The sequence below is a fragment of the Candoia aspera genome, chromosome 11, assembly GCF_035149785.1.
Source record: "Candoia aspera isolate rCanAsp1 chromosome 11, rCanAsp1.hap2, whole genome shotgun sequence".
NCBI lineage: Eukaryota > Metazoa > Chordata > Lepidosauria > Squamata > Boidae > Candoia > Candoia aspera.
In genome coordinates, this window is record NC_086163.1 from 698793 (window position 1) to 712767 (window position 13975).

The following is a 13975-nucleotide window of genomic DNA, read 5'->3' on the forward strand; positions in this document are numbered from 1 at the left end:
ACGAGGAACAGCTGTTTGCTTTTGGTACACTTTCATTCAGAAACCTAAATACAATCTTCCAGGGACAGTTAGTTGGTCACTGCTTTCCACCAAGGATATCCACCAGCTGAGAAGGAATGTCCTGCCTTTTGCGTTTTTCTGCAGTCTGCTAAGAGCCACAGTCCAGAATTGTTTCTGTGACGCTTCCCTGCCTTCCACCCAAGCACCTCCCAAAAGCCAGGCAGGGAGGAAAGGCTGGTGTCTCAGGGAAGAAAGAAAGGAAATGGTGTGTGTGCGGGGGGAGGTGTGCACGCATATTGCAGGTGTCAGAAGCCTTTCATCTTCAACCTGTGTGGCCTCAGGAAGGATTAAAGCTGATTGATGGGATCATCTTCTGTGGTTTTAGGTGACCTTCCGCAACGAAGCCACCCAGGAGTTCTTATTCTACCTGATAACGTTTAAGGCCATCCCATGTGGCCCGCTGGGCACCCTTGAGCTGGCCACGGCTGTCCGGCAAAACACCTCCGCCTCCATCAGGGTTGAGAACCCGCTGCATTGCTCAGTCACCTTCAACACAGACTGCAAGGTGCCGGACATCAACACCCCTCCCCAGCTCACCGTCCCTGCGCAGTCGGAGGTACGTGTCTGTGTCTTGGCAATGCACCTGGCCCAAGAGCTCGACCAACCCTCGGCATCTTTTAACTCACCCTTCCTTTCACTTTTCCCTTAGAGAAACTGGAGTTTCCTCTCCTTTCCCGACTTTCCAATTTCCTTTTTCCGCCTCTTGCAGTGATGTCACAGAAGCCTTGCCTCTGAAGGAGGCAGTAGTATGCTTCCTCCTCCAGAAGTCATCATTGGACGCCATGATCCTGGACAATTTCCATCCAGGTGTTGAGAGGGTGGTCAGGCAACCTAGAGGAAGCAGATTATCTGGAGCCATTCCAGCTAGGTTTAAGGCCAGGGGATAGTATGGAGACAGCACAATGGATAACCGTTGGCAGAGCCAAGATGCAGTGGGGTATCCATCCTTGTGTTCCTTGATCTCTCAGCAGCTTTCACTACCATTGATCACAGTATCCTGCTGGGGTGCTGCAAGGACTGGGAATGGGGAACATGGTGCTGTGTTGGCTCTCCTCCTTTCCCTGTGGTTGGTTCCACTCTGTGGGGACAGGTGGTGAGAGACTGAGTCCATAGCTCCTCACTCGTGGGGTACTGCAGGGCTCGATACTTTCCCGTTTTGTTCAACATCCACACGAAACTGCTGGATGAGGTCATCCCCTGGTTCAGGGTCTGGTATCATCAATATGCTGATGATACCCAATCTCAACCCTGGGCCATCGAAGTATTGCGGTTGAGGTGCTATCCCAGTGCCTGAAGGCTGTGCAGGTATGGATGGGGAGGAAGGCCCAAGGCTTTTGCAGAGATTTGTCGAGTGTGCCAATTGGGCCCATTCCTGGATCAGGAGGCCCCTTCAGGTGGTTACTCATGCCATAATCACCTCACAAATGGACTACTGTAATACCTTGCCCTTGAAGATCACTCAGAAGCCATGGCCGGCCCAGAATATGGCATCATGGGCTGCAATGGGCATGCCTCAGTATGTCTACATGACAGCACTGCTCCATCAGCTGCACTGGTTGCTGGCTGGCATCTGGGTGCAATTCAAGGTGCTGCTTATTATCTATAAAGCTTTCATGGGATAGGACCTGGTTACTTGAGGGACTGCCTATCTCCCATGGTTTCGGCCCATCCAGAAAGGTCTGGCAGAGGGGTGCGCTTTGGGTCCTATCAATTAAAAAATGTCCTATATTGGGTCCTTGGAGGTGCACCTTCTTTGCTGTAGCACCTAACCCCTGCCAGACCACTCCCTCAGACCTTTGTATGGCTCCCACCCTGATGACTTTCTGAATGTGTTGAAAACCAAATTGTTCTCTCAGGCCTTGAGGCAAGGTGGTGCATAAGTCCTTGTAGGACACGTCGTTTTGTATGGCTTTTCTGGACACACATAATTTATCTTTTTCATCATTATGACTTGATTATTACCCATAGCATCTAGAGCTGGTTAGAGTCAGGCATTCTTTAAATCCACATATTAAATAAATGAATGAAGACACAGAATTTTAGGATTCCATCCAGGAATTCGTATCATTCATTTTTATCATTTCAATTGTCGTGGCTACCATGTGACTCTGGGCAGCTAGCAAAGGGTTAAAAAAATATTGAAAAGATGACAGAAGTCATTAAAACACATTGCGCCAGAGACAAGGCACACAAAAAACAAGCTCATGTAACCTCCTGGCCAGGTGCCTGGGAGAAGAACCAATGTTTAAGGCCTTCCAAAGGGCTGCCCGAATCTCAGGGGGAACCTTGTTCTACCGGGCAGCTGCAGTGGCAGAGAAGGCGCCCCCTGCGGGTCCTGGATGAGCGAAGCGTCCCTGACCCAGGGCAGCCCAGCCTTAGCCCCTGCGTCTGATCCTGCTCCTCCCTGCAAGGCCTGCAGAGACTCCTTCCATTCTCCAGGCCCCCAACGCTCCCGCACAGGCCTTGTGAGGAGGGCGGCCAACTAGCTTCACCCTTCCTCAGTCCTGGAGAGGGCAGAGATGCTTTTGGCCTGGAGCTAGCAGGGATGCAGTGACCCCCCCCCCCCCCGTCACAGCATCAAGGGTGCTTCAGACACGGGTCAGTTCCTGTTGGAAAAGCATTTTGTTAAAAAACAGACCACAACTTACTTTATCTCTCATCCGTTTCGCTATGTTACTTGCTTCTACAGACTTTCTTAACTTTCTAAACTCTATTCTGTTTTTCTTTAGTATTTCCACATATTTTTCTCCGTCTCATTTTCTGCATTCTAACTACTTATCTGCTTAATTTCTCTCTCTCTAGTATTTTTACTTTCTTTCAACTTACAATTGTTATATTCTAGAGATTTTCAGCCTCATCACCAAACACTAATTATTCCCCCAGTGACTGTCTTTATTGCTGGCAGAGGCATCTACTGGATCAAAGGCATTTGCTGAAATGATGAAAGTAACATCATGCCATCCCTGGACGAGCTTGGGGCCTTTTGTAGAAATGTGCAACAAGTGCCAAAGGGCCGGAGCTTCTGTCAGGATGGCACAATGCTGCTCCCGTCATTTGCCCCTTGCCCCTCTCAGTGGATGCCTCTGATCGCTGGGGTGTCTGCTGGACTTCTCCACTGGCGCCCACATTGAGTGTTGCCCCGGTGGCGATGGCCTGCTCTCACCCGTCAGTGTTGCAGCAGACAGCGCTGGCCGCTCCCGTAAGCTGTCTCCTGCTTCTGCTGCCTGGCATCTTTTGGCCTTACTGCTTTCCTCTCCCAGCCCTCTTGACCCTGAATCAAGCCTGGTTCACACGGCTGGTTGTTGGGGCTGGCTGAACTTGGCTAAGCTACAATCAGCCCAGCCCAAGGCTCCTCTGCACTGACCGCTCTGCACTGAAAAACGGGGGAGAGAAAGCCAACCAGCTCCCTTCCTGGCTTGATCCCCCACTAGGGACACAGCCCATCACTGTGGGGCTCCCTGCTGCCTGCGACCTCCAGGGGCCTTACGTCCATTGGGCTGCCCCTGCCTTGGCCGCTGCCCTTCCTCCTCCTCCTCTGCCACAATGAGTTCTTCAGCTGCCCTGCACACACGGGCCTCATGCGGCCAGCTGGGGGTCTTCTTAGGGCTTCTTCCCATTCTCCAGCCTTACTGCTTCACTTTTTTCTTCTCCAACTGTTTCCTTCTAACACTCAGAAATGCATCCTGGTTCCTCTGACACTCCAGGAGCCTGCAAGCAAGCGCCCAGTTGAGGCAGCTAGGATCCTCTCCAAAGGCATGGCGCCCTTTCCTCTGGGTGGGTCCCTTCTTACCCACTGTGGGGTGGGGAGAATAACAGGCAGCGGCATGCGCATTTGTTGCCTCCCCAGCTATGGTCTCACACACTTCTCACAGCAAGTTGTTCAATTAACACAATTTGATGGGCTTCCACGGCACTGAATGGCCAACTAACCACCCAACTAAATTATTAGAAAATGTGGTTCAGTGTGCTGTGGTGACACACCTGCCATTCTGATCTAGACTTTGCTGGATTCTGAGTTCACCTCTGTCTCCCTCCTTCTGTTTGCCTCCTGCTCTCTTGTGATCCCTCTGTCCAGCCTGTTGCTCTTTGGGGAGCCTTCCCATTGCACCTCTGTCCTCCCCTCTGCCCTGCCTCACAAGCTGGTGCTGGGGCAGGTGGGATGGGGACTTGGGCTCCTCAGTCCCAGCGACAGGGCCCTCTTCCCCTCGGCCCCTCTTCAGATTCGTTTCCTGCCCTCCCAGGGAGTGCTCGTCTTCGAGTTCCTACCAATGAGGCCCGGGGAAACCAGTGGGCGTCTGGCTCTCAACAGCAACGAGCTGGGCACTTTCCAGTATGATTTGATCCTGAAAGCCACTGCAGCCCGTCCAGAGAAGCCCCTCTGTTTTTCCACCATGTTGGGCAGCAGCCAGAGCTTGGTCGCCAAGTTTGTCAACTACACTCGCCAAAAGACTGAGTACTCCACCAAGGTGAGTGGGCCCAGCCCCACGCCTGAGGACCAGAGCGATCACCCCAGTCAGTGCTGAATCCAGGAGCGCTAGCTAAGTGTGGGGCTGGTTCCAGCTTGCCCAGAGAAAGCAGGAAGGCCCTTTACCTTGCTGGCCTCGCTTCTGGAGCCGTGGGCTCCTTACACTGCTGTGGTGCATTGTTACCCATCTTCCTCCTCTCCAGCACAGCAATGGTCTGTGGGAACGACCTTGGGAGACAGGAGGGAGAGCCACAGAAGGGACAACCGGCATGTGAAAGACGTTTCAGCCCACAGAAGGGGGGAGGGCGGGGGAGACGTTTCGGAAGGGACCCTCCCTAGTTTTCCAGAGAGAAAAGGAAAGGAGGGGAGAAAGACCAATCGTACAACGTTCTGTTAATGAAGCCCAACAAGAAAGATAGAGCTAGTAGTCCTGGTTGTGCTTGTCCAGGTTACCTTGCAGGGCTAACGAGGCACGTGCTGCGTGTGGGATCAGACCACCCCGCGGTGTAAGCGCAAGGCTCTGCCAGGGTTGGTGCTCCAGGGGGCAAGATCAATCTTCCCGCAGAGGTCAAACATGCACCAGCCGGGGATCGGTCGCCCCCCGCCAGAGGGCACAAAGGCCCAGCTAGGACCGGGGCTGGGGCGGAGCAGGGTCACTCCTGTCCCTGGACGGATGGTGGTGCCAGCCTCCTTCGTTCCCTGCAGATCGACTGCCCCGACTTCCACGTGGACAAGGTGGTCAACGCGCCGGCGGGGTTGCAGACGGGCACCGAGGTGGGCGTGGAGGTGACCTTCGAGCCCTGCCAGCTGGGCGAGTCGCGTGGGACGCTGCTGCTCTCCTCGGCCGCGGGCGGCGACTACGCGATCCCGCTGGTCGGCACGTCGGCGCCCCCCCGGCCCCAGGGGCCCATCCCGATCCGGCTGGGCAGCAGCGCGGCCATCGCCTTCAAGAACGTCTTCCTGCAGCCCATGGCCTTCACCTACGCCGTGGAGAGCCCGGCCTTCTCCGTCAAGGGCACCGAGACCATCCGGCCCAAGAAGACCGCCTCCGTCACCGTCGCCTTCGACGGCGGCCCCGGCGGCCCCCGGGCCCCGGTGACCAGCAAGCTGGTCATCTCCTGCCCGCGCGTCGCCGGGCTCGGCGCCGCCGTCTCCTGGGTCTACTACCTGAAGGGCGTCATGCCGGACAAATGAGGCGGGCGGGGGCAGCCACGCCGACGGCCCCGCCTGGCGGAGAGGGCGGCCCGGCGGGCGCCTGGGCGAGGGGCCGGCGCTGCGCGAGGCCCGGGCGGGGAGCGCCGCGGACCCGCGCCCTGTGACGTTCACCTCGGAATAAAGCTGTTAGCCACACGAGGGCTCCGTGAAGTGCTTTGCGGGCGCGGGCGGGGTCCGGGGCGCGGGGCTCTTTTCCCGGCTCCCACGCCGCGCCAGAGCGGCCACCCGCTCCCGGAGGGGGCGCCGTTTCGCACCGCGTCCCGGCGTGACGTAGCGCGTGCGCAAAAGAACGCGGGGGCTTCTGAGGGAAGGGAGGCGGCGGGGGGGACTACAGCTCCCGAGAGGCCCGGGGCCCCTCTTCCGCCCCGGCCCCGGAAGCAGGCGGAGCGTGTCACGTGACAGCTAACATGGCCGCCGCCTGGTAGCCGCCGCCGGTGGTTCGCGCGGCCGCGATGAACCCGGAGAAGGACTTCTCCCCGCTGACGCCCAGCATCGTGCGCGCCCTGAACGACAAGCTGTACGAGAAGCGGAAGGTGGCGGCGCTGGAGATCGAGAAGTGAGCGCGGGCGGGGCGGGCCGGGCCGGGCCGGCGGGGCGTGTCCGGCGAGGGCAGGCCCAGACCTCCGCTCTTTTCCAGGCTGGTGCGCGAGTTCGTGGCGCAGAACAGCGTGGCGCAGATCAAGCACGTGATCCAGACCCTCTCGCTGGAGTTCGCGCTCTCGCAGCACCCGCACAGCCGCAAAGGGGGGCTCATCGGCCTGGCTGCCTGCTCTATCGCCCTGGGCAAGGTAGGCGTTGCGTTGCGTTGCGTTCCCCGAGCAGGGCGAGGGCCGCGGCGAGGCTTCAGCGCGCGGCCGAGGCTCTCCCGGAACTGCCCCCCCCCCCCGCCTTTGGCTGCGTAGGGATCCGTGGGGCCAGTCGGTGGAGGGATGGATGAAGCCCGCGCGTCCAAGGAAGAACATTGGTGTGTTACTGCCTGTTTGCCGCTAGACTGGTCATACCGTTACGGGAACGCCTCTGGGGCCGTCGCCCTTGGGAACGCAGCCCGGGTCGCCTTTCGCCTCCTGCCAGTCCGCAGTAAGGCAGCCCTCCCACCTGTGCTTTGATCGCAGATGAGCGCCCGACCTGGTGTGTGTTAGCAAGGCTTGAGGGGTGCCCTCCCGGCGCCAACGGAGAGTCCTGGGTGGCAGAGGCCTTGCCCACAGGTAACTGGAGGAGCTCTAGTTGGGACCGTTGCTGTTGTACCAGCCTCCCTGCCTGAGCTCCTGGACTCTGCGGCTGGGTTGGCAGTGAAATTCCCCAGGTGTATGGAGCAGACTCCATGGACCTGATCCAGGTCGTTCGGGGCCTGACGCTTAGCAGTGGCCAGACATTGGATCTGGTATTTCTGTAGGGGCAGTGGCAGAATGATTGGAAGTTGGGGGAGCTTGTCATCAATCCATGCCACTGTCAGACCACTTTCTGGTTGCCCTGGAATTCTCTGGGGAGACTGGACCTGTTCGAATGGTCTGCCCAGGAGACTGGTGGGCCCTGCTGGGTTCCAGAGGGAGTTTTAGGTTGTTCCTGAAGGTGGAGCGCATGGTTCGGCCAGAGCCTTGGTCACTCCCTAGCTTAAGAGGGCAGTGGGGGCTTGGCACCAGCTTGTGCCTATGCAGCCTCTCTTCTCTTGTGAATCTTGAGGTTCTCCTGGTTTATGGAGGTACTGAGGCAGGTGAAACAGGAGAAGAGATGCCTAGAGCACCACTGGAGAGCTACAAGGGGTGAACTCCACCAAGCACAAGCCAAAGCCACTGTTAAAGCCACCACTCTTGGTGGTAAGGGCAGTGAAACATCAGTATTTCTCTACTGTTGTTGCATCTGCAGAAGCCACCTGGCGACCCTGTTCAAAGTGACATGGACCCTCCTTGGGAAGGTAGAGGAGGTCTGCTTGCAGGGCCACTTTGAGGCATGTGCTAGGCATCTGTTGGATTAAGTCACTCAGATCTACTCCACATTGGAGCTACGAGGGTGGTAACATGTAGGTGTCTGAAGCACAGCCTGACTTGGTTACCTGGGAGGAGTGTGATCTTGTTAGTCCTGAGGAAGTAAACAAGGTTCTTGGAGTTTTAAGCTCGGCCACTTCTATGTTTAACTCATGCCCTTCTTGGCTAGCCAAGACATCCCGAGAGGTGACATGAGGTTGGGTCCTGAGGCAGTAATGAATTCTTTGGAGAAGAAGGGGTGGTTCCCCCTACCTCCAAGAAGCCATTGCTGGTCCCAACTTTGTTAGACAACTTTCATCCTGTCTCCAACCTTCCCTTTCTAAGGGAAATCGTTGAAAAAGTGGTCATCATGCTACAGCTTCAGAGAACTCTGAGGAAATGGATTATCTGGACCTCTTTCAGTCTGGCTTCAGTCCTTCATATAGGATTGAAACAACATTGATCATCCCTGTGGATGACCTCCGGGTGGGAACAGGATGGGGGTGGTCATCCATCCTTGTGTTCCTTGACCTCTCAGTGGCCTTTGAAACCATTGATCACGGTATATGGACTGTCTTCAGGACTTGTGGGGGGAATAGTATTACACTGGTTCTCCTCTGTCCTCTGGGATCAGTTCCAGTTGATGTTGATTGGGCGAGAAGACATAGAGATCACAGCCCCTGCTTTTGGGGGTGCCTCAGGGCTCAGAGTGTTTTTCCCATTCTTGTTTAACATCTACATCAAACAGATCTGGTTCTCAAGTTGGGAGTCCTCCTGGACCTATGGCTTCTGTTCATGGAACAGGTGGCAGCAATGGCAGGAAAGCTTTTGCACAGATTTGTCTTGTTGCCAATTGTGCCCTGTCCTGCATCATCAGTAGGCCTGGCTCATAGCCACTTGTGCCTTGGTCACCTCCTGTATGGGTTACTGCAATACGCCCTATGTACGGCTGCTCTTGAAGGCCACTCAGAAGCTGCAGTTGATCCAGAATGCAGTGGTACAGACAGTTATAAATGCACCTTTATGCATGCATGTTATACCTCTGCTCTGCAAGCTGTGTTGGCCTTCGCTCTGCTTCTGGTGCCATTCAAGGTGCTGGTTGTTATGCTCTTGGTATAAGGCCAAGTTATTTGCAGGACACTTCTCCTTGGTGGTTTCTACCTATCCTATTCAATCCAGCAGAAGAGGCATGCTGCGGGTCCTATCCGTCAAAGAATGTCGTCTTGTGGTGCTCAGGAAGTGGGCCTTTTCTGGTGCTATGCCTGCCCTTAGGAAGATTGAGCTGAGGGGTTGGAGGGTTTGTTAGATCCCTTAACATGGTTGATGTTTGTCTAGATTAGTTTGGCTTCTTGGCTGTTGCTTGTTTTATATTATGTTGTTTGCATTATTTTTAAATGTTGTAAGCCGTCCAGAGTCACTATTTTGAGATAGGTGCTATATCAATAAAATAAATAAATAAATAAATATTTTATATTTAAAATGGAAGGCGACTGCTATTAATATTTTAAAAAAATAGGGAGTGTAATGAAAGCTTGCAAAAATGGACAGTTCCTTCACTGCAAGTTGCATTATTTGGGTCTTCAAACTGAACCATGGTTTTGCAAACTTCTGGGGCCTTTGATTTCGGTCCATGATTATGACAGACAGGCAAAAGCCAACTCTGCAAATTAGGTTTCTTCTCGTGTCCTCTTCTTCCTGAGAGAGGAGAAATTACTGAGAATTACGAAGGTAGCAGGAAAAGTAAAAACTGAGCTGTTACATTCCTATCTCTAAGCTGGCCTTAAGCTGGGCTCTGGTAAACAAAGAGGGAGAAATAGTGGAATGAGACTCTGAGTCACCCTTTTTGCTGAATGAAGCTGTTTTTCTGTTGTGGTCCTATGAGTAGACGTCCAGCAGCAGTTGGGATGGTGGGTAAGGATTTGGAAATACCAGAGAAGTTGTGCTGAAGCTGTGAAAGTGGGGCAGGCTAAAAGCATGACTTAGCTGTGCCTTTCATTGCCATTAGCTTGTTATGTGGAGAGTCTGAGGATCCAGCTCCTCTCTGAAGGAAGGCTCCGGGTCTTGGTGGGAGCTTCCCTTTCAGTGGTGGCATGCTGGGTCAAGCTCCAGGCTCTGCAGCACCCTATCATAGAGCTGGAAGGGATGCTAAAAAAAGATAAATAGAAGCAGGCAAGAATGCCTTGCAGGGACAAAGTTATGGGGGGCGCTCTTTAGACTAGGGGAATGGAGGTGAGGAGACACATCTTAAAGTAATTAGGGCCACGAGTCGTGGTGGCTGCAAAGTTAGCACCCGGAGATGCAAGAACGAAGAGGCCGTGGTCATGTACCGCTACTGTGCAATGCTTGGTGAGGGGTGACTTTTGGGGAGCCCGGTCCCTGATGTTTCCCTTTGTGGTTCGGTTGCCAGGATTCTGGGCTCTACCTGAAGGAGCTCATTGAGCCGGTGCTGACGTGCTTCAGCGATGCTGACAGCCGCTTGCGCTATTATGCCTGTGAGGCCCTGTACAACATTGTGAAGGTGGCCAGGGGCTCTACCCTCCCCCACTTCAACGTGCTCTTTGATGGCCTGAGCAAGGTAACAGTGGACAGCAGGTGAGCAGAGCCTGCAGGGGGAAAGTAGCTCCTGTGGGAGGTCTGTGACCGTGGGAGGTGCCTCTTTGTGAGGTAGACCGTTCCTGTCCTCAGTGCTGGTTTCCTGTGACCAGCTTTGGCTCCTGGAAGGCCTCCCTGATCCAGGCCAGCCCAGGCACCACAGCGCCCACGCACGGAGCAGCAGCAGCACAGGGTGCCAGCGGCTGCCTCTGCTCTTGGTGCCTGTGGGGGGCAGGGGTGGGGTCCGTCTTGGGTTCCAACACATCCAGGCTTTCCAGGGGCCTCTGAAGATGGACGGAACGTGAGAGCAAAGGCCCCCCTTGCCCGCAAGAGGGAAGCCGCAGCGGCAGCCTGGATCTTGGGAGCAGCAGAAGGCCCACGTCCTTGCCGATATGCTATGCCCTGGACTCACCTCTTTTTCTGGCCTTTTCTTCTTCCCAGCTTGCTGCAGATCCAGACCCAAATGTCAAAAGTGGCTCTGAACTTCTTGATCGCCTTCTGAAGGTACTGCTATCTTTCTTTTTGTACAATGAAGCTGATGGTGACTGGGCTGAGAGACTGGAGGGGAAACACCCGAGATTTTTGTGGGGCAGGACTGGAATTTGGGCTTTCATACAGAATTTTCACTCTTAAGTTTCTTCTGCGCATGCAGAAACATACAAATGATTACTGCATAGGGAAAGATACAGTGTTGCATGTCTTGCATGTGTTCTTGGTCCTTTCAAAGTCATCCCCTCCACCTCTGCTCACCTCTGGGACCATCCTTGGTTCCTCTGACATCTTCAGCAATTCCCTGGCTTTACTAACCAGGAGAAGATGGGGATGGCAGCATGGTGCAAGTAGCAACCCCAGGGGGTGCCTGCAGAAGCCCCATATGAGATACATGTTTTAAAAACCATTAAAATGGAGTGCTGCCATCTCCTTCCTGCCCAGTGCCAGAAAGGTTGCCAGGCGTGTAGATCCCATTCCCAGTCAAAGGGGGTCTTCTCAGTGGAAAATCCAGAGTCCTAGGAGTGCTGCACCAGGGATGTGCTCCACACCTGGTCAGTTGGCAGGTTTCTCAGCTATACCCTGGGCAGCGCCTGGTCCCATGCCTAGTTGCTTTGGTTCAGATTGCGAGTATCCAAAATACGCAAGCACCTGAAGTAAATCATGTCAGAGGCTGAGGCTTGAAAAAGTGGATTTTGTAAAGAAATCAGCTATTTGCAGGCATTTGAAAAATAAAAGCAGTTTTGTTAAAAGAATAAACATATCAGACAATACAGGATAAATTATTCTAGAACAGTACTATACATTAATCAAGGCAAGATATTTCATAGTATTAGCATGCCCATAACATAAGTCTATATCAAATAGGGACGAAGCTTTCCCAGTTTCATAGAAATCCTATGGAAAGAAGCATTTTATACTTTTTAAACTTCAAGAGAAGTTTAAATCTTAAAAAGTTAGATAGATCTTTAAAAGTTTCTTGCCTTTAATTATTTAACTAAATCGAACAGAAAAGGAAAAAGAGCAACACAACACAATTGCTGAAGCTGTGGCATAAAACCTTGTATGAGAAGCCCTTATACACGTAACCTTTTTGCCCCAGCAGTTTAAACTGAAAAGCTTTGTGAAGATGCAACCAGTTTAGGGACTGACAAAAAAAGAGAGAGAAGGAAATGGGGTGAATTGGGAGAGATCCAGGGCCCCACAAAGTGCCCCTGTTCTGGACTTGAACTGGAGGGAGGAATAAAAGCATTTTGGGGACCTGCTACTCGTCCTCCTCTTGAGGTGAATCGGCAATGGGGTGCAGGGGGGAGCTGTGGGGGCTCCTTCCTGGTGGCTGCCTTCTTGCTCACTGTGCTCTGCCCTGGCAGGACATTGTGACGGAGAGCAACCGATTTGACCTGGTGAGCTTCATCCCCTTGCTGCGGGAGCGGATTTACTCCAACAACCAGCATGCGCGGCAGTTCATAATTTCCTGGGTGAGCAGCAGGTGTGTGGGTCCCTCTGGCTTGGCTTGCGTTGTCCTGGGATGGCTCTGTGGGAGGGTCTGTGGGCGGCCTCATTTCTCCTCGACAGCTCTTTGCCATTTGGAACCAAGCCAGCATCTTCTCTGGGCCCCTTCTCCAAACTTCAGTCCTGGCATAATGTGTTTTGTGCGTGGCCTCACAGTCCTGAGTTGGGACCACCTTAAACAGCCACCAATGGATTGCTTTTACAAGGTCAGAAGACTAAAAAAAGCAGACAAGTCCCATTTTATTTTTATCCTGATTTCTCCAGCACAGAGGGAGAAATGTTACAGAAGTCCATATGTAACCTTAAGCAATAAGCCATGATTTACAAACCACAGTGGCTGGGTCCAGATGAGTTGGTGAACCAAACAATTTATATTATGGCTTGTGCAGTGGGTGAACCCAATTGCTGCTCTGTCAAAATCCAGCCGAGATGGCAGCAGTCATCTCCGAATGATTGATTAATTACTGTGGCTGCATCTCGCCTTTCTCCTGAGAAGTCACATCTCCCCATAGCAGCAGACCTGCTGAGAGGGGGCGTGGCCGGCCCAGAGCCAGCCAGGGAGCTCTCCGGCTGCGTGGGGGCTGAAGCCGCATCTCTCTGGTCCACACCCCACGTCTCCTGCGTCCCTTTCCTGTGTTGTGGCTGTTGCCGGGACCCACGGTCCCCTCGCTGACTGATCCCCTGAACGCCTGTGCTGCTGCAAAGTGCAGGTCTCTAGCTCTGTGGCTTTGCTTCCTCGTGTGCTAGATTTTGGTGCTGGAATCTGTTCCTGACATTAATCTTCTGGACTACCTGCCAGAGATTCTAGATGGCCTCTTCCAGATCCTGGGTGATAACAGCAAAGAGATCCGTAAAATGTGAGAAGACTGTTGGGTCTGGGAACGCGTGTCGTCAATCGAGGGTGGGGGGTGGGGGTGTCTTTGGTCCAGGCAAAAGGCTGAACTTTTGAAAAAGTTTCTTGTCGCTGGCCGCTCTGGGGAGGCGTGCAGCGTCAGGCTGTGCCAGCAGCGGGTGGGCTGGGGTTGTCGGAATCCTTCACACTGCGCAGCCTTGGAGTTAGCTGGACCTCTTGCGCTGGAGTGGACAGTGCTTGGCGTTACTCCTAAGTTCTCCCACCGGTGAGCCCGCGGAGCACGCGGTTGCCCTTCTGGCTGGGTGTGGGAGGTCGGCGTGGCTGTCCCCTTGACGTGAGCTTGTTTGCTGAGCCACAGCTGCGAGCTGCGTTCCCCCCTTCCCTTCAGTGCTCCAGAAGAAAACCTGTCGTGCTGCAGGGAGCAAGCTGTGCATGAGGAGTCTGGGCTGGTCGCTGTCTTTTCTGGAAATGGGCTCCGTGGACTCGTAAGCCTCAGCTTTGTTCTTTGCTCTTTTCATTCATGGCTGTTGTCATCCAGGTGTGAAGTGGCTCTGGGAGAATTTCTCAAAGAGATCAAGAAGACCCCTGCCAGCGTCAAGTTTGCCGAAATGGCCAACATCCTGGTCATTCACTGCCAGGCCTCTGGTAAGCCTGCAGTGCTCCCCAGCGTATGTCTCCTGCTTTCCCTTGCTAACTGTCCAGTCGATCCCTGAATCTGATGCCTCTGCAAACGTAGAGCAGGTACTGAATGGGATCTCTGCAAGAGGGTTGCTCAACAGCAGAGTGCGTGCCAAGCCTACATGCTTTGGGCTGGACGGGGGGACAGTG

At 54.0% G+C, this 13975-nt stretch overlaps 2 protein-coding genes across 4 annotated transcripts in view; both read left to right on the forward strand.

Moving 5' to 3' along the window:
- Positions 1-5764, forward strand: part of HYDIN (HYDIN axonemal central pair apparatus protein) — a 287221-nt gene extending 281457 nt beyond the window's left edge. Inside the window, exons 82-84 of the mRNA XM_063313067.1 lie at positions 386-616; positions 4302-4526; positions 5231-5764. Coding sequence (XP_063169137.1) covers positions 386-616; positions 4302-4526; positions 5231-5719 — 945 coding nt within the window. The 3' untranslated portion in view covers positions 5720-5764. The remainder of the gene's footprint in view (positions 1-385; positions 617-4301; positions 4527-5230) is intronic.
- Positions 5765-6116: 352 nt separating this feature from the next.
- VAC14 (VAC14 component of PIKFYVE complex) overlaps positions 6117-13975 on the forward strand; it is a 58025-nt gene continuing 50166 nt past the window's right edge. The window contains exons 1-7 of one of the 3 annotated variants that reach the window (XM_063312718.1): positions 6117-6296; positions 6378-6528; positions 10109-10276; positions 10735-10797; positions 12153-12260; positions 13042-13151; positions 13686-13792. In XM_063312718.1, the coding sequence (XP_063168788.1) occupies positions 6193-6296; positions 6378-6528; positions 10109-10276; positions 10735-10797; positions 12153-12260; positions 13042-13151; positions 13686-13792 (811 nt within the window). In that variant the 5' untranslated portion in view covers positions 6117-6192. The remainder of the gene's footprint in view (positions 6297-6377; positions 6529-10108; positions 10277-10734; positions 10798-12152; positions 12261-13041; positions 13152-13685; positions 13793-13975) is intronic. The other 2 variants (XM_063312716.1, XM_063312717.1) reach the window with 2 other exon arrangements.